The sequence below is a fragment of the Phalacrocorax aristotelis genome, chromosome 4, assembly GCF_949628215.1.
Source record: "Phalacrocorax aristotelis chromosome 4, bGulAri2.1, whole genome shotgun sequence".
NCBI lineage: Eukaryota > Metazoa > Chordata > Aves > Suliformes > Phalacrocoracidae > Phalacrocorax > Phalacrocorax aristotelis.
The window spans coordinates 64,543,059-64,570,487 of NC_134279.1; the positions used below are offsets into that span (position 1 = coordinate 64,543,059).

The 27,429-nt window shown below is 39.6% G+C and overlaps 1 protein-coding gene across 2 annotated transcripts in view; it reads left to right on the forward strand.

The window, feature by feature from the left end:
- The window catches only part of PPARGC1A (PPARG coactivator 1 alpha), a 367,614-nt gene that overhangs the window by 339,221 nt on the left and 964 nt on the right, over positions 1 to 27,429 (forward strand). For both annotated transcript variants that reach the window (XM_075091755.1, XM_075091756.1), the window contains exons 4-12: positions 656 to 778; positions 1,700 to 1,904; positions 5,997 to 6,042; positions 6,151 to 6,224; positions 13,996 to 14,908; positions 15,463 to 15,567; positions 15,704 to 15,824; positions 24,524 to 24,645; positions 25,000 to 25,151. In XM_075091755.1, the coding sequence (XP_074947856.1) occupies positions 656 to 778; positions 1,700 to 1,904; positions 5,997 to 6,042; positions 6,151 to 6,224; positions 13,996 to 14,908; positions 15,463 to 15,567; positions 15,704 to 15,824; positions 24,524 to 24,645; positions 25,000 to 25,151 (1,861 nt within the window). The remainder of the gene's footprint in view (positions 1 to 655; positions 779 to 1,699; positions 1,905 to 5,996; positions 6,043 to 6,150; positions 6,225 to 13,995; positions 14,909 to 15,462; positions 15,568 to 15,703; positions 15,825 to 24,523; positions 24,646 to 24,999; positions 25,152 to 27,429) is intronic.

Consider the following 27,429-nt stretch of genomic DNA (forward strand, 5'->3'; position numbering starts at 1 on the left):
TTGGGGCTCTTTTTATATGTGTGTTTAGACATCACTTTTCCTTATCTGTAAAGAAAGGCCCATTGAGTCTGGTGGGATGTGGGGCTAATTTTGTGCCTTTAACATTGATTTGACCAGTAAGCACCAGCTGAGTGCTAATCAAGGCAAAACTGAACCCTGGGTGAGGATGTGAGTGAAACCTTATATGCATTTTGCTCAGTAAAACCAGTCTGAGATACGATTCTGTTTCTGTTGAAAGCCCCTTATCACTGGCTTTTGTGGAAACAGAGCCAGGTACCTGCATCTTGATGCTGTATCCATTAGTCTGTTAAAGTTAATGTCTCTGTTTAGATCAGAGGCCTCTTCTGACAAACACATTGCCGAGAATTTCATTTTGCCATGGATTCAGAAATCCAAGACCCCTGTAATTTCTGCTTGCCCCACAGTATACTGCCGTAAAGGGAGCAGAAATACACTGCCAAGCCAGAAGAAGATGAAATCTGTTTGTTCTGGGGAATATTGAGCCCTTCTTTCTGTTTTCTTGTACTTTGCTTGCTGAAATTGATATAGCTAACTTTAAGTAACTATGCAAAAATGTAGATAAGTCATTTTAGTCCATAAAGATGCATAACTTTACTCTTTTCCTTCTACCTCCCTTTCCCTGATGTGTTTGTAGCTTAAGAAGCTCTTGCTGGCTCCAGCCAACACTCAGCTAAATTACAATGAATGCAGTGGTCTCAGCACGCAAAACCATGCAAACACTAATCACAGGATCAGAACAAGCCCTGTGGTTGTTAAGGTACAAACTTAATCTTTGTAATAAGGAAAAAAAAAGAAAAAAAAAAAAGGAAAAAAAAAAAGAAAAAGTGTAACAAGGTCTTTTATGCTTTCAGCAACCAAGCAAGCAGTAGATCTATATGTATTGTATTAATCTCCTAGCTTGCAACTGCTTTTAAAAAAAAACCACATGAGCAGATTATAGACTGGGTTCCAGAAAATCACCTGAGCTCCTTTATGCTCTGAATATTTCATTTATGCTTTTTCTCTTGGCAGAGTTCAGTTGTAGTCCCACCGTCTGTTACTCTCGCTTACTTTATTGATACACAGAGTAGTAGGGGGTACGATAAAATGTGCTGATGGGCTGAAGTTGTTTATGAGTGACTTCAGGATGCGGGACTGCCATTTTACCAGCTGCCTGAGCTAAGAAAAATGACACTGGATTCTTGGCAAAAGATGTATATCAGCCATTAATTGGATAGAATGGGGGCTCTGACGTAATTCTGTTAGCAGGCAGTATTAAACAATGTTTGTCTTGCCGTTCACTGTAACTGAAAACAGCGCGTTTAGGGGTACTTAAGAGAGTTGTGAATACTGGGCTCAAGCAATCAGCAGCAAATTAAGGTTTAAACCAGCTTATTTTTTTGTTCACAGTAAAGGCGCTGTAGGGTCTTGTTAGTTACATGTTGCTGAGTAGGAACATTGAAATGTAGGAGAAATGAAATAAAAAGCTGCATAAATGTCATTTAGGAATTTTAAATGTAATTTCCTTTCCTTGTTCTGCAAACAATTATTCACAGCTCATAGATCTAGTACACTTAGACTGAACACTTCATTGAAAGTCTCATCTCTTCAGAAAACCTATATCCATTCTGATAAGGTTCAGCTCACTAATTTTAGGGTTTTTTTATTTTGTTTTATTTTATTATGCCCTGTTTTTAAGACTGAGAATTCATGGAGCAATAAAGCGAAGAGCATTTGTCAACAGCAAAAGCCTCAAAGACGTCCCTGCTCTGAACTTCTCAAATATCTGACTACAAATGATGACCCTCCTCAGACCAAACCAGCAGAGAACAGGAACAGCAGCAAAGAGAAATGCACCTCCAAAAGGAAGCCCCATCTGCAGTCTCAGACAAATCATCTGCAAGGTAGGTGTGGGACCACGGAACACAGCTTTGGTGCCGGCAGTAACGCAGGGAAGCTGAAATACTGCGGTTGTGAATACCCTCTATACGTCTTCTGTTCTTTGGATCAGTTTTATAAATCCAGCATCTCTTCTGTGTAGGGAGAATCCTAAAACAGTATGATGATGTTAGAATTAGTTAGCTAGATTTAGCTTTTAAACAGTTTTAGTCCTGTCTCTATTGCCCTCAGCCTTAACAAAGAATCTCAGGAAAAAAAGTTTAACAAATACTGCAAGTTAATATACCAAGCTAGCTGGAGATACTTACTCACAGAGTACTGTAACACTAAGAAATCATTATACCCCTGAACAAGCTGGGCAGGCCAGTTCATCAGTGAGCTTCTTTCTTTTTTGCTAGTGTAAAACTGAAGGCACTGTTAACCTGCCACATAGTCCTTAAGAGACAATAAATAGCGCTGTCACTGCTACAGAGAAAGCAGTAAACGTGTCATTCCTGTTAAAGCTGGAATACCGGTTTGTAATTTTATTTTGTAAATAGTTGAAAGTTTAGCTGCCATCCTGATCTTTCTCTTTTTTTAGGTTATTTGTGGCCAAAACTAAATACTTGTGTTGACTTTTAGTATCCCCTAATGCATAAAGAACTTGTCTATATCACAGGTAGCTTCTACAACAGATGCAAGAACTTAAAGCCCCCTCTCTCACTCTCTCTACCCCTCTTCCCCTGCCTGTTTTCCCAAGATAAAGGAAAGCTGTAAAAGCTTACGAGCCCAAAGGGAGCTTTTTTTTAAGTTACTGTTACTTCAAAATACATCTATGTGTATGTATTGGCCTGGCATCTAGAAGGGCAGGTGCCTATCTCAGTCGCATCAGTGCAAATCCTGGATGACTCCACTAAAGTCAATGGAAGTTATCTGGCTGCAACAGAAATCAGGATATGAGCCTAAATATGTTGTTCTGGTATTTTTAAAGCAACAATTGTAAACTGTACATGTTTTTGCTTCTTTTCACCTCCCTCCTCCCTGCTTTTTCAGCCCCCGTCAAATCTAATTTGTCATTCTTCCCTAGGAAGTATAAGCAAACTTAATAAAAATAATCGTCCCTTCTTGCCACTAAATACCCTTCTTCCAGCTGTACATTCTGACGTCCTAAGTATAGTTTTCCCCATTATGGTCTCAAATTCTCTGAACAGCGTTTCGTGTAAAAAAGAAATCCAACTGCCCCTAGAGCTTCTTGGATGCCAACTGCCACTCCTTCTGGATGGCTTCAGCAGTCTGCTTCACAGCAAAATCCAGACTGAAATGTACGTGTAAAACCTGGGTCTCTTACTGCAATGGTACTGAAACATAGACCTGCCAGAAGTTACAGGGGGCTTTACTAACACCATTGGGTGTTATGGTGATAAGTGGTAAGGTATATCATGTATAATGTGCTTTATGCACATCTATGTTATACACATACATAGATGTATGCGCACACACAGGTAAATACGGATTATAAAATCTTCCTATTCACATCAGAGCTGCATTTTTTCCTGAGCTGAGGCAATTGTGTAGATTCAGTGCAAATTATGTAGATTCAGCAGGGCACATTGTGTTGTGGAAACAGCGCAGAAGGAGAGGTTAGGAAAGTCCAACAGGACGTATCGCTAACTTACCAGTGTTTAACAGATGACTGCGACTTTGGTGGTGTTGCATGTGAAATTGCAGGCATGGAGAAATTACTCTCTTCTTTAATTCCTGTAGTTTAATTTACAGGCCTCTGAAATGTTGTTTTTTCATAAATTTTGCCTCATACACCAATATATGACTTCAATGTCAATGCATTTGCATACAACACAAATACATGAATATAATGCTTTCAGCTTGGACAGTCAATTCATGCAGAATCAACCTTGCAAATTTAACTGATATTTGCAGACCTGCAGTCATTTGGTCATATATTTAATCAAAGGTACAGGAAAATTGGTTCCTTCTGTTTTAAAAAATAATCAGGGTCTGATATTTTCTTTCAAAGTTAGGGAAAGCTCACAAAGGATAAGTAAAAGAGTATTTTCCTTTAGGGTTACTGTTGCAAACATATTGCAAACCCACGGGAATGTCCACAAACCCGTTCATGCCAAAGATCGTCTGTGGTTTTACATTGAAATTTGCCCATGAGGAAACTTAGTTCTTTTGAACCTGAATGTTTTCAATTTACAGGGACGAGAAACTTCATGTGAACCCTTTTTAATAAAGAAAAACACACCACAGTAGACCTTGAAACTCTAATAAACAGGCACTATGGAGAATGATAGTGTCTTGGATAAATATTTACACTATCAATAGCTGTATGTGAGGACAGATCCTTTGCAGAAATACTGTTTGGTCAAGCCCTTGCCTAGAAATAAGAAAACTGATGGGTGTTTTGGTAAGCAAATTTCTCAGTGGGAGAGCTCGGTGATATCTGCCTAAAATGAATACATACGAGTGTGAGATAACACCTTGGTTCTGTGCCCATCTCTGGCAGATCTGCACTGTGTCTTAGTGCTGCAGAATTTTATATGCATATATTCTGATGTGGGACTATTCTGTGGGACTAATGAGAACTATAATGAGACTTTTTACAGGCTTAAATAGCTCTTACAGGTTCAACTTCCTTAGAAAGCCTAAATTGGGTAAGAGTATGTAGGTTTTTATCCTCTAAAAAAAAGTGGAATCCTTTGTACAAAACTTTATTCCAGAGCTATACTGTAAGGTGTGGGGTTTTTAAAGCCATTTTTACCGCCAGTAGCCACTAGCAAACACTAGTATCCCTAGATGTATATAAAATACACACAAAGATGTGTCAGGTTACATTCAGTTTTACCGCACCTGGTTTTATGCGCAAATCAGCAGCAGTGCTGGATCAGACAAATAACTCGTTGAGGTGCGTCTCCTCACTCTGGCGGTGATTCTGAGGAAGGTGAACCCGAGGTGAACACCTGAGCTTCCGTTGCTAACTTTCATATGGGGAGGAGGAGAAACAGTATGCAGCTTTTGAGAATTGAGTTAATTTTTTAAAAAATGTAATATTACTTCAGGAATGCTCTAGAGCTTATAAAAGTAATCAATTTGCATATAAAATCCTTTAATGTTGATGGGAGCTCCAAGCCTGGAATGAATACGAAGTATGCAGTAGTGACACTCTGGACAAAAGATCTGCAGTGCAGGAGTGTTCAAGGGGAACATTTTGTCTTAAGTAATTAATTTGCAGAAGAGATCCCCTGCTGTTGTTCTTGGTACAATGCTCTCTGTGTTTAAACATCAATCTAACTTCTGAAAAGTAACATTTGCAAGTAATATTATTTTTACTTTTCATACATTTTACTGGCAATTAAAGGAATCTTAGTTGTATTACAATATCCTAGTTCTTGGCTTGCTTTGGGAAAACACAAGTTTGCATGAATAAAAGCTACAAGGACTTGTATTTTTATAGCTAGAGCTTTGTTTTTTGCATATGTTGGGATTGTAGTGCTGAGAGCTTCAACCCCATTTTTAACCATCTGTGACTATGTCCGTGGCTTGTCATAGTTTGCAGGATAATTTGCAGAAATTTGGACTATAACTGGTTGGACTCTGGCCTCATAGAAGCAGCCTATTCTCAATGCTATATATAAAAATTGTATATTGTAGAAGTAAAATTAACTGAATATTCATAACGTTCTGTTACTTCGTAGTTATTCTGCTGCTCCTGTTTCCAAATAAAACGTGAACTGTAGTCTAAATTAACTCTAAGAGAAATAACATTTTCACAGTGTATCCTGTAGAGTCCTTCACTGATTTTTAACATGTACCACTCTTCTGAAAGTTTCTTGGCATTTGGGTTGTGTACTGTATTTCAGAGGTACAGTAATTGATGTAAATGATTGTTGAAATTCAGGTGCCCTTTTGGTACAAGTATTAAGGAATCAGGATGAGTCTGCTTATTTATCTAAGATACACTGAAATGGCTATTGAACTATCAGAACTCAGCCCTAACTGACTAACATGGGATTCCAGCACCAAAATAAAAAGAAATTTCTTTGGTAGTGTTTAGAAGTGTTTGAATATTCCATAATCATTTTCTTTTTTCCCTTTAGCCAAACCAACAAGTTTATCACTTCCATTGACGCCCGAGTCACCAAAGTAAGTACTAAAAAGTGCAAACATTTATAAAAGGGAGGGGGGTTCAATAGATTTTGGCTACAGCAACTCCATTTCAGCTTGTTTTTATAAATGTGCCCTGTCTTCCAGTGATCCCAAGGGTTCCCCATTTGAGAACAAGAATATTGAACAAACCTTAAGTGTGGAACTCTCTGGAACTGCAGGTGAGAAATGGGGAGTGCTGGCTCTTCCTTTAAGCATGGCTCATGTGTGTGTTCTAATATACCACGTGTACACCGAGATCTCGCAGAGGTCTTCAGTAGATTAACTTCAGTGCAGTTTAGCACTGACTTTTTATCCAGTTACCTGAGAAGGAATGTGTTTGAAAATATGGCTCCAAACCTACACAAGAGAGCATAATTTCTGGGAAAATATGAATGAAACCATTTATCTGTTATACTTCCCCATTTCCCCGTAGATTTGTGTACTGCTGAGCACCATCTTTCAAAGACAAACCCCCACAGCACAGTGTAATAGATGTTACAGATGGAAAAGTTATGTCATCCAGTCTGTCTCCAGGCCGGTCTAGGGCTGTACGTGACTGCATGTTTCAGTGCTTTGTCAATTCTAGATTAATATGTCACAAATAACAGCTTTCTCCTCTACCACTGAAAATCTACTCCATAGCTTAGAGGTAATTTTTTAAATTGGTGTTCATTTTATATTCTTGCCTTCTCTTTATTTCTTCCATTAGCACACTTCACACAACGTCCCTTTATCCTCCTCCTGCTTTCAGATCCCTGGTGTTTGTACCTTCTGAAGATTTGTAGATATTTTTTGTCATGTGCTTGTTTAGTTCATGCATCACCCACTGCACTCATGTAATTCATCTGCTCTTCTTTCTGTGAAAGTCAATTCCTTCAGACTCAGATCTGTTTTATTGCTTTCCTCTGAACTCTGTTTTGCCTCTGTTTTCCTGAAGTGTTGAGACATGAACGCAAGAGCACACGTTGAGCTCCACCTGAGCTATTGCCAAGACTGTTTCTTTATCAGTTGTGTAATATTGAAAAATAAGACATGTCATTGGCATGTGTTTCTCTCAGGATAACAGTGGATTGTAAATTACATGATCTCTAGCATTTTGGGGGGCATCCATGTATCAGCTTGGTGCCCCTAAATTCAGTGGCAGCTTTACAAAAGAGCAGGCCCAAGCACTAGATTTGTGAATGTACTTTGGGCTTTCACCTCCTCAAAACCATCATTTCACTTTTTCAGGACCTTCTTCATTAGTTCAGCATTAAAGCATATACACTTTCCTCTGCAATCTTAATCATTCCTCTAGTGACAAAAGGAAGCATCCTTCCAATGTACCTTCTTTTTGCAAAACCAACACAAACATGGCAAAATTCACTGCATGCAGCAGGATAATCCCATTCCGTGCCAGTAGGCCTGAAGCATGGAGAAACCTCTTTTATCATTACTGGAGAGCAAATCTGCACAAGGGTGCCCATTTGTACGCACACTGGTAAGTCAGTGCTTAGTGCTGCCAACTGAAAGGGGCAGATGAGGTGACTACAGCAGAGCAGTACAAGCAGCCGTTGAAATCACTGAAGGGAGCAGTGTTCTCTCCCAGCCAGAAAGTCAGCAGCCTGCTCTTCCCATCAGCTGACGAGACAGAAGCTGGGAGTCGGTCTGACCCCTGGATAGTCCTCTAGCATTGCCTCCATAATGGCAACGGGAGTGGTCTTGGTATTACCAGATTCATTCCGCTCCATCAGCTCTGCACAGAGGAGGAAACAAAACAGCTCTGTAGTTGTCTTAGACAATATAACCAGGAAAACTAGCACATTAAAAAATACATCAGAAGCTGTGAAACAGCACAACTGGATGAATATGTGAACAGGACCATTGTACTATGAAAACATGATTTCTTTACCCTCTGGAGGTAAATAGAGTCTAGGTGGAAAATAAACTGATTATAATAATCAGGAAGAATAAGAGTTGGTGGAGTGTGTGTGGCCAGGGAGTTGGGGCAGTGTTACCAAGCTGCATACATGATGTTGGCTCTTGGTCTTCATGTTGCACTTGCTCTTGTCTTCACAAAGCCTGGTCAGGAGGTTTCAGGAAATTATATTTCATCACTTGTATGTATTAATCTCTGCCTTCACATACACATAGGTTTTATTTTTATATTCATATGTATGTAAATCTATAAAAAGATGAATGGTTGTGCATGTCTAACTCATTTGTATTGCAGTGGTGTCTTGTGTCATGAGTCTGCTTGTGCTCGAAGCAGACAAGTACATAACAGAAACTGCCTCAAGTACTGAAGAAGTTAGTGTATGTGAGTAAATCATGGCAGAACTGGGACCCACTTCAGTTAAAAAAAAAAAAAAAAAAAAAGGAAAAAAATAGTGGCAGTAGTGATTAATAATACCTTGGAGTTCTTTAGTGAGACCCTGGCAACTCCAAATTATATCCAGATAACCGCATTGCTCATTGTCCTTATATAGGGCAGCTTGCACTGTACAAGCACTATTTATTATGATTTAAATAGGAGTTGCCTTGATCTCACTGCCGAATAGAAAAGACCATTAGCAGTGCTGCTCGCACTATCGAAGCACAAAGTATTTTAATATAAATAGCAGCTCTCTTGATCTCTCTGCTGAAAACAACATTGGTTCCCTCACTGATGAATTAACTATAGAGTAGAAAAATAAATAAATAAAAGCATTTCCCACATGAGCCATCAATCTTCGTCACACACACGTTTTGGATTCATGTATCTAAAGTCAAACTGAAACCATTCTCTTGCTGATGCTATGTCTTGCTTTACAATATTTTTGTTGGTAGTCACGAATGTAACTTTGTCCTCCCTAAAACCATCGAAACACTGATTTATCAAATTATAAGGGACAAATATTTTTTTAAAGTGTTTTCAAGCCACACATAAGAATTCTTTGATTGCACTTTAAAGAAGTGGCCTGTGATAGAGGAATAAGTCCAATGCTATCTAAAATACCAAATTCTGCAGCTGATTTCTGGTGCTATTTTAAGGAAAATGGACCAGAACATCATGATATGGAGGGAATCCTAGGTGACGATAATGTAGTGGATGAAATTTCCATATAAGGTGAGTCTCATTCTGAGTAAGAGGCTTGTAAAAGGTTCTTCTCCCTTTGTTTCCACAGCTAGCTGCATTGCCAATGCCTTGCTAAGAGTCTGTGGGCTTGGATCTCTCTAATGTCTTCCAGGAACATGGGACGCTTCTGTGTCACTGCAAGACCTCTTCCCTCTTCATTACTGGTCAGGTTGAGGGGACATCTGCAGGCTCAGGGGCTAGGAGAGGGACTCACCGTCTGGAGACCGTGTGTCTCTTGGTGATCGAGGGCTCCTCAATGATTGTCTTAGACTTTCTGCTGGCCTTCTAAATCCCAGAAGTTAGATGGCAGGGCTCCTAAATGTTTGAAATTAATCTGTCTCTGTTCTCTCAGTGTCTTTTTAAACTTTCATCCTAAATAATCAAAGCCATCATATAAGTGCATGAAGTTAGTTTACAAGCTTAAGGCTCAATCAGTCACTGGCAGGCTATTTCCACCCTCTTATCTACAACAGGTGACTTGGTGAAAAGTCTCTCATTTGCACACAGGTCCCTGTAGTTTACCTGAGCATAAAACTCCTCATCAGTCTTTCTGGGGAGCAAAATTTGATTTCTCCAAAAAGATGACAGAAAAAGCTGTATGAACACTATCAGCTTGAACTTGGATTTGAAATTCAAGAGCATCCTTGAGGAAACTTATACCCTGCTATTTGCCCACCTCTAGATCTGTGTTACCTCTTAGTTGTCAGAACAAATACTTAAAATATATAAGAATTTGTTTGACCTCAGAATGATTTCTGATGAGATGTGAGATGCAGAGAGTTGTCTAGAAGGAATAAAATCTAGTAAATTATTTGATATTTTCAGGCTTCTGTGTTTATCTGCTGCAGCACTGACAACCGGATTAACCTGAATACTCAACAAGCATGTAGTTTTTTATTATATGATGGCTATTTAATTTTATTATATTTTCCTGGCTTCTGCATTCTTGTATGACACAAAAGCTCTTCTGATTCTTTCACTGAATTGAGCTGTTATCTTGTGTTCAGTGTTTTAAGTGGCCTTAAATAATGTCTCCCTTGACAATCCATTTTCAAACGTAGAAGATATAAAAGAATTCATTTTCAATGCCTCTAAAAAGCCCAGTGTACATGTAGGAAGGTTCCAGGGCTTCATTTCCCAAAAGACACTAATTCTCAACCTGCTCAAAGCACAACAAACATCAGCAAACATTAAAATGCTAACGGGTACAGTAGAGTTTTAGAAAGATCGGTGTCTGCGTAAAACAGCATTGCAAATCAGTCCTAAAAAGTCAAGATGTCACATTTTATGCAAAGGCACTTCCCTAATTCCTGCTTACCAACCTAGCTGAGCTAAATGAATTACTAAAAGGCTTTTTAGTAGAGTTTTGGAATATATCAGAAGTAGTTTGACTTTCCCAGAGACTTTCTTGAAAGAAGTTGCTCAGCCAACGTGCAAACACCTTTTGTTGCACAGACGTGGGGAGGGCAGTGCTGCTTCGGCAGCAGTGCTGGCAAATTGATGTACGCTATTTTCAAGCACAAGATCACCAATTGTGTTCATAGTGTACAGACAGAGCAAGGCAAAGTGCAAACGTACCATTTACCGAAGCCATTCAATTAAAGAAAAGTCCCTACAAAGAAAATGGTTTTATAGCATGTCATGAAAAAATACTTGCCTTTTACTTTAAAAAGAAAAAAGACTGTTTAACGGGGATGATTGTAGAGTATGTACCACTTCTAACAGATTTGCTGTGCAGAAGTACATAAGTGTGAGTGATGTAGAGGTACTTGTTTATTATAGAGCACATTTCAATGCAGTAATCATAAATATTGCTAAGGTTGTGCTCTGTTGAAATATGACCTACATACTCTTGATTGTTTGTGTTACGTGATTTGTCTGACACCCATTACATTCTGGGTAATGGCAGCCATTTGTTGCTGTGCACAGCAGGCTCTTTTGACAAAAGAAAATAGGCAGCAATAAAAAAGCTATAGTCTGAATTACATTCTGCACAGCGCTGCACTGCTGAGAGTTTGTGCAAGTGTGTTAACAATGCTCTGAACTGCCTCTTGTCAGCCTTCAGCCCGTAATGGCCATCTGTCCTTCCATAAATCTGTCAAAACCTGCTAAGTTCAAGAGAGAGCACAGAATATACCTTGTACTGTCAACGCTAAAATGTACATATTGGTGGAGAAATTGGTGCGTATGAAGTAATCCAATGGTTATAGAATATTGTAATGCCGTTGATGTGGGATCATAGCCCTCAGTGAAGATTACGAGGGATTAGTGTGAAGACGAGCAAGTGTGCAGCCAACAGTTTTCTCAAAGCTCACAGTTTGGAGGTTGGTCATGGGACATGCTGAAGGTGGGCTCCATAGTAGTGACGTGAATTCAAAACTTCACTCCCTCCTCCATCCCCAGTGGAGGTTTGTTCAAAAGTTAAATGAACGTTTTCCAGCTTTTATCTGTTTCTACTTGCCTGTGCACTTCCTGCTTCTGCTGAAAACCAGGAAAAAAGCCAAAATGCCACGAGGAAGCCCTTTCTTAGGCTGTCCCCAGCCCAGTTCTGCCAGCAAGAGAAGTGCCAGTAAATTTAGCTCAGTCTGTACTTTTGCAAGGGTTTTTTTTGGTAGGGTTTTCTTTTTCCCCTCCTCTAAAGATTGTTGGACTCCTTGTCAGGCTTCTGGAAATCATTGTGCTCTGTGTTTAGCTTGCTTCCTGCCGGGGCTAGCTTTAAAGAAGTAGAAATTGAAACCATATTTTATTTTGAATATTGGATTATCTCTAGGGTTTCTTTGCCTGAAATTCTTAAATATGCATGCTCATTGTGGAGTGGTTGCATGTCTGCTTCGTTCTTCCTTTAAAACTACATCCAAAAAATCAGTAACTAACCCCAGAGCTTCTCATGGGCTGTATAAAAGTGACAGTTCTAAATTTTTTATCTAGAAAACAGTCTTTGCTTACTCAGATCTTTGTTTAATCTGAGCCTGATGTTTTAATGTGGAAATTATTACTGCAGGATTTTGAAGTGGACTGTTCTCTTCATTTTACCAAAAACTGATTTGGTAGTCAAAAATATTTGTTAGTGAGGAGGTGGATAAGGTGTGAAATACATACTGCTGACTCAAGTGAATTTTTGGGAATGAAGAAGAAATCGAGGGCTCAAACTAGAGGAAATAGTTTAACAGTGATGACTTTGCACAAAACTTTTTCACTATTAAATTAAAATCTGAGGTAACTTGAGTTTTAGGTGTCATTATCTTTGCCTCAGTTTCCCTGACTTCTGTAGCATCAGGCAAAGTATTCATATAGCCACAGGTAACTCATAACCATTTTTTCCCAATGTTCAGACAAAATCAAGCTTCTATCTCACATCAACCATTCATGCCTTGGTATTTCTATCATCTTTTTTTCTGGAGCAAATTCATTGCAGCTAATGCAATGGGACTCCCAGTCTCCATTTATGCTCCTTAGGGAGTACTGTGCATTGATGGACACTTTTTCTTCTTTACAGCAAAACACTATAAAACATGTTCCATTTGCATTGATCTGCTGAGATCTGTTGCATGGTTAAAAATACAGAACAAAACTCTACAGCCGTGTTTGAAATACACATTTCCTGTAAGTGTGTCTGCATCTCTTTTTGTTCTTGCTCAGGAAGTAACGGAAAGCTCATTACTTGGGCTAGAAGAAGAAATCTTGGGAAGTATCAGCCTCAGGAGTGCTTAAGGATGATCTAGATTATCTAGGAAAGCTCCCTAATCTCAGTCTAATTTGTTTAATTTTAAGCATATATACTTCTAAAGTACATTAGGGTCAGTTGGAAGAAAATTTTCCAAACATAAATACCTTCCTGAAGAGTAATTATTTCCTGAACAGTGGCTGCAGTTGGCTGTTACTCTGCCCTGGTGTCCTGGGTTATCCTTTTGTAAAGTCTGAAGAGATTCTATGATTTCCACAGAAAATATTGAGAGTTACATTCTACCCTTATAAAAATGATTGGAAGATGCTGCTTTCGTTCCCAGGTTTTACTGGAATGGGCTGTAGTCCTTCCTGCAGTTTTGTCTCACTGGAGTGATATAATCTATTACAGTTATGTGAACAATCCTGGTAGTTGGTGGTATCTTCAGTCTTTGAATACTTATCTGTTTCATTTCAACTCCCTACTTCATGACTCTCACTAATATTTAGTTCTAAATGCAATGGTTTATTACAGTTGAAGTTGTCCTATTGTTCACTTGGGTTTCAGTTGCAGAACCACATTTCAGGCAAAATGTATTAGTTATGCTTACAAGAATGTGTTATACGTGCATTAGCAATGGTTTAGTAAGTTAATGAACTGTGGAGACAGAGTCATTGCAGTTGAGTTGTAGAGTTGCTGTAATTCCTTGCATTCAAGTTCTGCGTCCTACCGAGGTTCCTTTAGTAGCACTCATTTATTTTTCTCGGGCTTGCTTTTCTTCAGGTTTTTGTCTGCTAATTTCTTTAGGTTTTTTTGACAGTGCCAGTCTTTTGACTTTTGATTTTTTTATCAAAATCTTTTTTATTTTTAACAAAAAGTCTTGTGGGTTTTATCTCTTGATTTTCTCTGTCAAAATCTACAGAGAGAGAGAGGCAGATGTCATGGAGGAAGGGGAGGGGCAGAAATGATGCTGAAGATTAATGGCAATGCATTACTACTGTTGCTGCTGTTGTTACCAGACCTTTGGTGTCTCACACCCTAAATACTCTTATTCCCAGTATTAGTAGTGTTAAAGTGACATAGAATGGGCCTTGCATTGTATCTGTTTTAAAGAAGCACATGAGCTGCCTTTATAAACGTTGTATGTGTGCTTAAAAATATTCTGTTCATCCTATTTTTTTCCCTTTAGGCCTAACTCCACCTACGACCCCTCCTCATAAAGCCAACCAGGATAATCCTTTTAGGACTTCACCTAAGCCGAAGTCATCATGCAAGACTGTTGTACCACCTTCAAAAAAGCCCCGCTATAGTGAGCCTTCCGATTCTCAAGGAAATAACCCAATAAAGAAGGGTCCAGAACAGTCTGAGCTGTACGCACAGCTTAGCAAGACTACAGTACTGTCCAGTGGACATGAGGAGAGAAAGACAAAACGGCCCAGTTTGCGGCTGTTTGGTGACCATGACTACTGTCAATCTGTGAATTTGAAATCGGAAATACACATTAAAATATCCCAGGAACTTCAGGACTCCAGACAACTAGAATTTAAGGATTCTTCACCTGGGTGGCAGTGTCAGATTTGTTCTTCTTTAGAACAAGACCAGTATTTCAAGAAAGAGACTTTACAGACAAGTAAGCAGGGATCCCACAGTAATAACAGAAAACAGCTCCAAGACCAGGAAATTCGGGCTGAACTGAATAAGCATTTTGGTCACCCCAGCCAAGCTGTTTTTGATGAAGAAGCAGATAAGACCAGAGAACTAAGGGACAGTGATTACAGTAATGAACAATTCTCCAAACTACCTATGTTTATAAATTCAGGACTAGCAATGGATGGTCTCTTTGATGACAGTGAAGATGAAAGTGATAAACTATGCTACCCTTGGGATGGGACACAAGCCTATTCACTATTTGATGTATCGCCTTCTTGCTCTTCCTTTAACTCTCCATGCAGAGATTCAGTGTCTCCACCCAAATCCTTATTTTCTCAAAGATCCCAAAGGACGCGCTCTAGATCGAGGTCCTTTCCTCAACGCAGGTCTTGTTCCCGTTCTCCATATTCCCGATCGAGATCAAGGTCGCCCTGTAGTAGATCCTCTTCCAGGTACAGTACAGCATATTCACGTATCATCATCATAGTTACTAAGAAGGAAAACAGCAAAAATATAAAGCAATTTAAAGGAAAGAAAGAAAAACCAAGAAATAACTTAATCCAGTGCAACTTTTTCTATTGCTCCTGAGCTGATTAACTCTGAAGGTCACAGGGTTGCTACAGAAACACTTGTTGCCATTATCCTTTAAATTTGCCAAGTTTACACTTACTGAGTGGAGACAGTCAGGTCAGCAGCAGAGCAATTGGTGAGAGATGTACACAACTTTCCCATCATCTGCGAGCTGCCCGGTGCCAATCTAGCTGCAGTCCCTATCAGATGAAGTTGACAGTGGCTGACTCTCTGTGTGAGCCTCAATAAGGAACATTACAGAAGGGCAGGGGGGAAATCACTTGAGGCCCCTTAGTTGGCTAGGAGATCGCAAACTGTCACTGGAAAATCTCACTGGTTGCTTAGAAGAAATTCTAAGTTCGGGGAAGAGGTAGAAAATGGTGTCAGTAGATTCAGACTGAATGACAGAGGTGAATCTGTTTCTTCCTGCCTGCAGATCTTGTTGCTGTTATGAGTCCAGCCACTGTAGACACCGAGCATACAGAAGTTCTCCCTTACGTGCAAGATCGCGATCCAGATCACCATACAGTCGTAGACCCAGGTAGTGCATTTTGCCTGCATTTGGTTTGCTTTGCATCTGGGTCTCATGAGATAATGAAGCATTCCAGAAATTGTATCACTAATTTTACATTTACAAATGCAGGTGCTTGATTTAATGACTAAGTTATGTTTCCTAGATATGACAGCTATGAGGAATATCAGCATGAAAGGCTGAAGAGGGAAGAATACCGCAAAGAGTATGAAAAACGGGAATCTGAAAGGGCCAAACAAAGGGAAAGACAGAGGCAGAAAGCAATTGTAAGCACTGTGAAGATAACTTTCATTTTGAAATAGATTTCTGTTTCTTTTCAAAGATTTCTAAAGCTAGAACTCAGACTTTATTTTCTTTCATTTCATAAAAGAAAAAAAATACAAAAATCTGCTTACGTGTATTTCTTAGTGTTTTGACTTTTAGGCAAGTATGTGTTTTCATAACAATTTCTGTTTTGGTGTTACAATACTGATTTTTTCAGGTCCTGTAAATTGCAACTCTCCAAGTTTTTCACAGGCAGAAGATACAAAGGACTTACTAGAAAAAGAGTTCATCCCAGACAATAGACAATTAGAAGTGAACTAGTCTATTTCTTATACAGATCTATCAGTGAACATGCATTTTATACTATATATCATCTACCAGAATGCCAGTAATCAATGTCTATTTTCTATATTTCTGGCTTTTTGCATAAGCAATATACGGAGTCACCTTACAAACCAATCACTGGACTTTAATAGTAGCTGTAATTGTCTACAGAGGGTGCAGATAACAGAATCCAAAATGGGGATCCCATGGCATGAGGTTGTTTGGTTTTCTATTCCTGTCTATGACTTGGTTAACTTTTAAGTTATTTTTAGCAAAATAGATCTGAAGGCAAGATGCCATTTGAAAATGTCACTTAACACTGGCCCTTTTGTAATGAATATGAATTATTTAATTATTTTTTTAATCAATATTCCATGTGAAACAACTGGAATACCTGAGGTGAAGGAAATACTCATCTGGGCATGAGTAGCTCTCTTGGCTGTTGTAGTAGTAGGACAGAAGAATGGCTATTAAATGGACAGGTGGCTTTTGCCCTTTTTTAGTTCCCCATTGGCCACTGCATGATGGTTTTGATAAATAAAATTGGGAGCTTCTGTGAATCTGGACTCTTCTTATAGTTGCTAAGCCTGTTTGGTGGCTCACCGTAACATTTTCTGCCTGGTTTTCCAAGTCCTGCTCTTTCCATTCATTTGTACGTTCACTGCTGTTCTGGCTGTGCTCTGGCTCTTGCATGAACTGGTGCAGACTGGGACACTTCGTCTTAATTTCCAGATTTTTCCCTTAGTGCTCTGTCCAGGGCTCACCAAAATGAATAGGTCTTTTTTCAAGTGCCTTTAGTGGACTTTGTAGTAAAAGGTTATTTGTCACACGCTTGGCAGCATTTCTCCTAATACTTAGACCTACAGAATTGCGAGTGTGTAGAGATTGTCAGAGACTCATGTAGTCTACAGCAACGAGAAGTTATGGGAGGGAATTGTCACCTTTCTTTTCTGATTTTTGTCTCTGCCACTGTTGTTCTTAGTGAGCTGCATCAAATCATGTCACCTTTCTCTGCTTCAGGTGCCCTATCTACAAAGTGTGGACGATAGGTGTATTTTGTAAAGCAGGAGATTTAGAGCTATAACATGCTCTGCTGTGCTGGTCTGAAACTCAGTGAAGGCAATGGAATGATTGTGCTTGGCTTCAGACAGGGCTGTATTTAAGTCAATTGTTGCAGTTAGTTTTAAAATATCTGGCTTCCATCTGCTTAGAGATGAACACTCCCTTCCAGCAATCGTAACTTACACTGGCTGTTCTCTCTCAGATCTAACACAAATTAGAGATTCAAGTAGACCTCTGTCATGGGTGCATCTTGCTACTTCTCAATTACTGTACCTTACCGGTATAAATAAACATGAATCCTGCTGAGAAGGTAGAAAATTTGATTTAGTTTAAAACAAACAAATATTTGGCAAGTAGCTAATCAAGAGGAAAGGAAAAAGGAAAAAAAGAAACTTTTAAAGCTGCAGCTATGCTGCATCGTAACTTCCTAAGTTAAAATTTTAGACATTTCAAAACCAAGATTGAATTTATTTTCTTTCTAACTGAGCACTGTCACAATAATTAACTTCATTAATGAAATTATTTATTAATAAACATAAATAAATCATAAAAATAAATATCAATAAACAGAACATGGCAACAAACTAAAATCCAGTCACCTGTGTAAGAGCTGCAGATGTAGATGAAATCCTATTAACTCCTTTATCCAAAGTCTATCAGCACTTTTACTTTAAAAATCTGCATTGAATCATACCAGTTTATTCCCTGTGCAAATAGGTAGGGGTTAGGGGAAGGGAAGCCCTGATCCCATGAAGTCAGTGATAAAATTTGTGTTATTTGTAGCATTCTCTGCTCCTTTTCTTATTCTTTTTGGCTTATGGGTCTCTTCTGTGTTATTCTCTCCTTGAGGGACTAAACTTATTTATTGTTCAGCCACAAGAATCTCCTCTCTCTTTCCTTGAACTCTTTCTACAGTCCCATAAATTTAGATTTCTTTGCTCTCTGCATTGGGGATTTTAAAATTTTCTTTCTAGACCATTCTTGTGCTGCCAGAACTGATTCATAGCCACATACCTCCAGATACTGTTAAAAAAGCCTCCCAAAGATTGGGCAGTACTAATGCCTCAGGTGTTACACAGGGCAGGGTGGCTTTTTTTCATGAGAAGCACTGTGCTATGATCTCAGGAGTTAGTTGTAGAAAGGATGCACAATGGAAAGGGAACAGAAGTTATGACTGAGCTAAAAGCCATCAGGTATTATTGGTTCAATATCTAGAATTAGTCTCCATGTGATGACGAGAGTGGGAAACCTAGGAAAAAGAAATTAGAAAAAAATTCACATATTTTAATCTGTCAAAACCATATGTGCAGCAATGCCCTCTGATTGAGCAGGCAGCTTGTATTTTGGCAGACGTGAAGGCATATTGGCAGAACGCTGAGGAGGCTTGTTTTAGAAGCCTGTGCTCATGCTATGTGGTGGAGGCGTGTTTAAATGGCTGCCCGTTCAGTCCTGCACACACCACCTTCACTGCTGTAGCTTCAGGTCAGCTAGAAGCCTGGCCTAACATTTCCTCATGTGGATTCCTGAATTCCTATCTAGACTTACAGCTATATACAGGTGGCCTGACTTCAAAAAGTACTGTATTATTCTCCTCCTCTTCCTTTTCTTCTTTTCCCCTCGCCAGTTACTGGAGATTCAGTGCCTTTTTTGTGGATTGGGGTCTTAATTTTGAGCAGTTATGCTTGAAAAATACGGGCTGAGCCCACAAGATATTTTCCAGTTAGTAAGAAAAATATTTTTGTCATTCATTCATTCGTTCACTTAATTATACTTTTGATTATGATGCCTTTGCTAACTAAGCAAATGTTGGCATAGTTTAGTTTGATCTTGATCTGATTTATTTCACTGGGTCCCCATTTTGGTTTAGAATGGGTCCTCATTGAATATAAGGATGGTCTACCACCAAGACTTACTTACCCTTATAATGCTAACGAGATCATAGTGGAGACACATTCATCATGAAACTTGAGGAGCAACTGCAGGACAGGACAGTCTACTTAGGGCTTTGTAGAAAATGGGATCCAACCCCCAGGCAAGACAGATCACCGTGATTTGCCCTTTTTTGTTCTGATGCACCCCAGGAAATTTCTAAGTTATGTGGGCTTTTACTCCAGCAGCTCATTAGACCATGTGGCAAATACTTTGTAAGGCATGGTGTCAGAAATGCAGTTAGCACATTTCAGTTCTGGAGTCACTGGTTCATAGTTCCCCATTGACATGGTGCACCAGGGCTGGGAAGTTAAACCCTCTGATGAGCAGCCTGGTGTTCTGGATCTCTGCTGCTCTGCTGCTCTGGCCACAATACTGACTTACGGTCAGACCCTCCCTGCAGCTCATTTACTGCGTGCACTGGCTGCTGCCAGGAGGTATAACAAAATCAGCTTTTATACCTGGGTAGAAAATTACTATTAACGTTACTACTTTTCAATTCTAAGTGTTGACAGCCTCCATGAGACAAGAATCAAGAGTCCTTGTCCCAGAGAGCTTACAGACATAAGAAGATAATGCGCTGTGAGGCCACTGCAGCGGAAAGAAACACATGGTTTCAAAGAAAATAAATTGTTCTCCAACAGGAAGGCAGGAGAAATGTGGTTTCATAAATGAGTGCTTGGCTTCTCTGAAGTCTAAAACCAGAGTCAGCCTATAATGGAGTGCATTTTCACTAATGAAGGATCCAAAGTACGTTGTATATTTAGTTTGGATTTTTTGGTCGTCGCTTATCTTCATGGCCTTGATCCTAGGCACTCTAACGTTGCTGTATGAGTTGCTGAAAATACATCAAATGGATTACCTAAATCTTGAGGTTTACTGTCCATCATTATTTTTCTGGCAGTCATAATGGAGTGTGGCTGAACTGTTTCAGTCCTCAGTTAGCCACACAGCAGCACTTGACAATTCTGTGCAATGTTCTTTCTTTTTTTTCCAGTTTTTGCGATTCTTCCTTTTGCCATTCATACTTGCCCACAGGCCATACTTATTCTTTAATACAGTATCTAAGGAAATTTTTTCGTATTATTTTTATGTCAGAATCTTAAGCTTTAATGGCTTTTTTCCATCCATAACATCTCTATTTTTTAAACTCCATCCAACCATTCCCATTGCACTTTCAAAATAGTATTTGGCTTCCAGCTCTAAGGATAAAAGTCTTCATGGCTTTCTACTGGAAGAGAAGAGAAGTCAGTTTGCATGGAAGGCAACGCAGCCAGGGACCTGTGCTGGAGGAAGCAGCAGAGCCTTTGACAAGTCCATGTCAGACCCCAGTTTTGAAATGCCCCAGGATTTCTTCTCTCATCTTCACATAAAGCATTACCTGGATCTTAGAGAACTAGGTATGCACCACAGATGTGCAGACAAAAAGCGGTAGGGAAAATGGGGACAGCAGCACTATGCGGTGTTACCTCTGGAGTGGTTGTCTTCAGTTCCCACAGACCCTGCTTAGCAGCACTACGGGCAGGCAAAGCAAGCAAATGCTGCGTGAAGAAGTCTAGTACGAAAAAACCATACAAAAACTAATGCATCTAATGGTTTGAGCTTTAATTCCTTGTGAAATAAAGGATGGAAAATGAAGAAGGGAAAGCAAAATGAAGTTTTGTAGGAAGGGAAAAAGATCCTTAGAATGAGTGAACATTTTGCAGGATGAGTGGTCCCTTTACTCACCCTTAGATGTGTAAAGGTATATCCTGGTCCTGTTCTCGCAACTTTTGGTGTTCTAATGCTTTAGTATTTTCATTTGAGGCTTGAAATACTGCTTTTCAGTCTGAGATTTTCTGCCACATCTGCCTATTCAAATGTTTTTACTGCAAGGAAGAGAGAGCAAGATTATGAAGAAGGAGCTTTAGACAAACATAAAGCAGACAGACATGTTGGGCTGAGGATGTTGGCTGAACTCTTCTTTCTTCATTTTTTTACCTGGCAAAGCAATGTACTACACTTAAAACTTATGATGCAAAACAAATCATCTGCCCTTTTGGAAAGGAAATATGAACAGTATCTTCTGGAGTTTCCTGCAGGTTCCCTCTGCCCACATTAAATTGAAAACAAAAGCTTTTCTCTGCTGTTCTGTAGGTTTCCAAGTCACATATCATCTCCTCTAACAAGTGCAGTAAAAAGCATACTTATTATGCACATATGGAGTTATGCATGTAACTTATTATAAAATAAAGGTCTTCAACATTTAAAGGTATGTTGTAATCTTGTTAGGCTTGTATAGCTCTTATTATTAGTGGGAATAAAAGGCAGGTGTCTCTCTGAATACAAATACATTCTTCATAGTTGCTTTAAATAAACCAAAGCTAACCGAGACAAAGACAGTGCTGTATGAATCCTGTGTTCTCCAGTATCTTATACCGTCATGGTACTCTGCTTATAAAAAATACTTGAACGCATCTCCTCATGTATGCACACTGGAAGACATATGGTGCATTTCAGCTTTAAATTTTAATTTCCTTAATTTTGCAGGTTTAACGTATTCCCTTAATGATAGTTTAACAGGCTTTTTTTAAATTGTTCAGTTTTGTTTTATTACAGTTGTGTTAAAGGGATATTAGAGAGATAAAGGTTATTAGAGGGATAGAAGAATGAAAAATTGCGCAGGCATGCACACAGACTTATGGAAGAGCATGCAATAGTTATTTCCATCACACTGTAATATAACAATCTCCATGTCAGTGAGTGAAACATTATGTTTTTTCAGTCGAGATGTATTATCTCAGATAAAGTATATTAGACAGTCTGCTATGTTATGTTCTGCTCCATCTGGTCAGTCATTTAGGTTCAATAGCAAGTATCAATGGAATTGTTTCTTATCAAGTGTTTCAGTGCTGTTAAATCCTTGATTTGGTAAAACAATCTGAAAAAGTAATTACTGTGCATATGCAGATCTTCCTGGTTTTGAAGTTTATGGCACCCAACCATACTGAAAGTAAGCAGAATTAGAATGGCGAAAATGGAAGAAATGCAGATTTTGGTTGCTTGCACTCTACAGTCCCTAGTTCGCAGAAGCCCTACCCGAAGTCCTCTGTCAGGAGGGTCAGGGCTCTAGCCTGGGACACAGTAGAGACAGAGGTAACAAGCAGCATTTGTCTGTAAAGCACCTCTCTCCCCTAAATTTATGGCCACCCATGAGCACACTTGTCCTTCTTTTAGCCATGCTAGCTTCTCCAAACTGCACTGCTAGGGCAGAGAACAAGGGCAGCTTTTGGACCGTGCACTTTGGAAGGCATAACATTTAAAAATGAAAGTGTCTGTCCCAGCAGGGTTATGGAGGACTACCAAGGCAGTCACCCTGGTTCCATATAGAATCAAAAGAGGCAGTAGTTTCAAGCATTTAAATGAGATACTCACCTGATCCCATTGATTAAGGAGAGTATACACATACCTTGGCAGAGCAAGCAGGGACTCCACTGGGCTGACCAGGGAGCGATAAAGGACCGAGGTGATTCCAGTGGTCACTTCTTGTGCCATACCTTAGTGGGTATGGCTTTTGGGTAGGAGTGTTTGATTCTTAGATCTCTGTTTTCTGGAGCTTTAATCTCACTTTCCTTACTCAGGAGCTTAGATTAACTGGATATGAGTCCCTGAGATTTCTGAGGCCAGGAAAAGAGTCAGTGAAAATAGTTGACTGACTATGCTAGTGAAAAAGAGTTTCTGTTGGGAGACAGATATATTAGTTTCAGCTTCCTGATGCAGGAATTATTTGTTTTGCATTAAACAGTTCGTGGGAGCAGAATGCTCTCCTGGGAACAGGGAGCCAAGATTTTGGGCCCCCATAGCTAAGAGTTCTGATGGTCACTTTATCTCAAATGGGTGCTCAGACAAGTAAAGAAGAGGCACCAGGATCATTTCTGTTTCTACATGTGTTTTGGTCAAATGTCAATCCTATTGTCCATGGTCCAAGAATGACTAGTGCCTTATGCCTCTGTGGAGACTCAGGGAAAAGATGTATTTCATGCTGTATCTGAATTGTAACACTATAAGCTACCTGTCTTTTCAAGCTAGGATGTTTCTGAGCAGGAAAGCAAGTCTATGTTTAGGTCCCTAGAGCCTTGCATTGCACAGTTGAGGTGCCATTAGCCGTTAGGCACCTCCAGGTTACACTAGTCATGAATTCTCAGCAGTCAGTATAGCTTTTTCGGCATTCGGCACCTAAATTCTGCACAAGTCTTAGGTGCCAAGGCTGATAGTTTAAACTGACATTGCTACGCTGACTGACAGATTTATGCCAGCTGAGAATGTGGTGGTGGTGGTTCTATCTATGGGACAAATGTGCAGGTGTGTAAGGGATGAGCAGTCTGGCCAGTAGTGCCAGAGTTCTTTAGGCCAGAGGCAATCTGAGACTGGAAGGCTGAGCACCCAAGCCATTTGTAGAGGGTGCTGCTTTGCCCTGATTACCTTAAGGTCTCTAAATAGCTCTACCCCCAGTGAAGTGTTCATCCAGAAATTCAAAAAGTGACCCTCACAGGGTTCCTGAGTCCTTCAGTCCTCTGGCTTTCTGCTGAGCATTTCCACTCAGGAAGGAAGGATATGATGGTGACTCAATTGTTTTAAAAGTATCTTCAATGCTTTGCTCCAAGTGTCGAACGAACATGCAAATGACACCCTAGCCTGTAAAAATCAGGGGCTTCAGTCAGGTCTTTCGTCCAAAGAAACCAAAAAGTAATGGTGATCACAGGATACATTTTCTTGTCCTGCCTTCTCCCCAGAAAAAAGTTATTTTCATGAATATCACCTTCTGGACCCCTAACAGTTTTCCCTCTATTTTAAGGTATGGATTATGGTGGAACAGCTGATTGCAAGATGAATCAGCTATTGAATCAGTTTGTAATGTTATGTTTGTAATACATTCTGTTATGTCTGTGGTACAGTTATGCAGTTATTGTGATACTTCATACTACTCCACAACTAAGATGGGTTTTGCCCAGTACTGTATAGATGACAAGAGAAAGGGAGCCCCTCATTTGGAAGAGTTTATGATCTTGGAAGGGAAGTGGTAGAAAGGGTGGAAGGGAAGAAGCTGCAGTAGGATACAAAGGGAGCTGTCTGTCAGTGCATAGGAGAACAGTGACAGCAAGCAGTGAAACCTTCCACAAACACACCGCCTGACAAATGTACTGTCATTCCAATCCCTGAGATGCTTTCCAGGAGAGAACTACTTCACTTGCTAGGAAGATGCAGTGGGTCTTTCGCAAGAGTCTATTACTATAATCATGCATCCTCTGCACATCCATGTGTGTGTATTTGCATGCGTATATGTATATGCTCATCTCTATTACACATTTGTTAAAAATACGCCTTCCCTGTTGCTGTTTCTCAACAGGAAGAACGTCGTGTGATTTATCTCGGTAAAATCAGACCTGACACAACCCGAACAGAACTGAGGGACCGGTTTGAAGTTTTTGGTGAAATTGAGGAGTGCACAGTAAATTTGCAGGATGATGGGTAAGAACTTTTGAGATTACTTCTTGTTTGGGAACTGCCGTATGTAAAAAATTATGGCACTAAGATTACTGGTATGGGAGTTACCAATGTAAGTACTGTGACAGATGACATGCTGAGTTAAAAACCTTATTTATTTTCTTTCATCTTTATTTATTAATCTTACTAGTTGAGATTTCCTGTCCCAGAAATAAGTATTTAGCTGCATGACAGGACAATCATGCTGATAAATGGATGCAGTACTTCTGGCATTTCCACTGCTGGATCTCCTGCAAGTTCTTGCTTTCGGGAAGTGGTTGCACTAATGTGCGCTAACTCTTTTCAGCTTTTGTTCACAACTTTATTTTTGAATTGCAGAGACAGCTATGGTTTCATCACCTACCGCTATACTTGTGATGCCTTTGCTGCTCTTGAAAACGGATACACTTTACGCAGGTCAAATGAACCTGACTTTGAGCTATACTTCTGTGGACGCAAGCAATTTTGCAAGTCTAACTATGCAGACCTAGGTAGGTATTTTGCTCTATGTGAATTAAAGTACATAACTGGAACCTCGTAACTCAGGAGAATTTAGGGTTTGCTTTCTTTTGTTTGGTGCTTAAATTAGTAAATGATTGGGGGGGGTTAAAGGAAGTGGTTGTCACTTGCTGCAAGAAGTTTAGAAGTCTACTAATCTGAGCTCTAATCTGAGCTGGCTTCTTTCAGATATTTCAGACTGTGAAAATTCTTTTAAAGCCCATTTCCATCATTGTCAGAAATAAGTGCCAATAATATATTTCCGTATTGAAACGAAAGCACCACAGAAACCTCCTGCATGCTTTACTATTCATTGCTGTGCTATGACTGCTTGGTTCTAATACCTCATTTATTTATATGAGCAAGAAACAGAGAACAAAATAAATGCTTCACATAAAAAAAATTCATTATTATTCTTACTTTTCCATGAGTTGTGCTGCAGAGGTGTAGAGCTTGTCAGAGACACTCTTTAAACACAATTCATAGTTTCTCAGGTTTGAAAGCTAGAAGTGCTTGTGACCAAATCTGACTCTTAGTATAGCAAAGGTCACAGATCTCAACTTGTGCTTCTCAAATCATGCATAAGCGTCTAAGTATGAAGGCGTCTCCTGGCAGGGACTTCCAGTCATGATGTAAGAGGCTCCAGCCTGTGGAGAGCTTAGCAAATCTCTTGGTGTTTGCTGTCCCACCGACATGGGGCAGTATGGATACCAGTCTCCAGACCCCAGTATCATCTGGGTCTGTCCTCATCGTCCCTCGGCAAAGATGTATGGTTCTGTCCTGTGCTCTGGGTCAGGCTGTAACGCTTCCACTTGAAAGGATGTTTGGAGATGTTAAAAGTCTTACAGCAGGACCACTGATGTTAAGTATATGCATGAAGAGACCATGCAGGCTATCAAAACATCCTCTGTAATATCATAATATATTATAAACTCACCTCTTATTTAATTAGCTTTTAAAATGTAAAGTATTCATTAAATGTTAAACCTTTCCTAATACCTGTATAAATAGACTAAAGGTATGGGAGATACTATTTTCTGAATAACTTAGCAAGGGACATTTCGCTGTTGAATCTATATTAATCAGATATTGTGGGTTTTTATGAATAAATGACCATAGTCATTAAAATCTCTCATAACCCTGTAACGCAGTGCTAATGAAATCTTGTGTGTGCTGCCCTCGGCTTTATACAATGCAGGAAGAGAATACAGATATATTTTTTCTAACCAATTGATGTCTTTTCAGAATAAATGATAAAGATGGTATGCATTGTTCACAATGAATATGCTATAATTCACTTCAGTGGCTAAACAGATAATGTATAGCTAAGAAAAGGCAATTGACTGCTGAAGAGATATAGGGTTGATGTTGAAAATATAAAAGGTAGCAAGGCATTTGTTGAAGCGTAAGCTGATAAAAACAGTAAAAACAGATTGAAGTCTTGACTTGATTTGACTTATCTTCAGCAGTTGAAGCTAGGGTCATCTCTGTATCTCAGAAAATCTGGGGTTTAAAGTTGTCTGAAGGGAACCCTCTTGAACATTATTCATCACTGGGAGTATTCCCTGGCAGGTATCTCCATACAGAGCGGGATTCCCAGAGTATCTGTGAGCAGAGTATTTTCACTTTGTCCTGCTGACAGCTTGAGCTTCTGTACTTCAGACTTCATTCCCTGCATTTTGCAGAGTATCTGACAGAGCTACATAAGGAAATGGCAGGATGAACTTTAAAATTCATGAGCTAGTACAAGGACAGAGAGAATTAATCAGCCTTGGGTTGAGTACAGAAGAAAGAAAACACTTGAAAATAGTAGTCAGAAGTTTAACACCTCTCCTCTGTGAGAAGATATTGTCTTAACAGAACTTGTAATGAACATTTAATGCACAGCGTGTCAATGGGGAGTTCTGATTAATTCAACACAAGAAATGGCAAGAAAAGGGCACTCTCATAAAGGAGCTGTGACACAGGAACCGGGGAGAGTCAGAGTTAAGCAGGGATGACTCCAAAAGGAAATTCAGTGCTTGCAGCCATGTCAATAATTGCCGTACTGGAGCTGTATGGCCATAAACGTACAATCCCATCTCTGCGCTAGGAACAGACCGATGTCTGAATCTGAGCAACTAGCAAAGCTGGAGCAGGTGTCGCAGGTCACAGGAGCTAGACCATTACTGCTGCCATGACTTATCACATATGCTGCAAAAAGCTGAGGAGCCCACCTGAGATTGCTTGTAGAGCGGTGCAGAGGCCCTGCCCTGAATTGCTCACACTCTA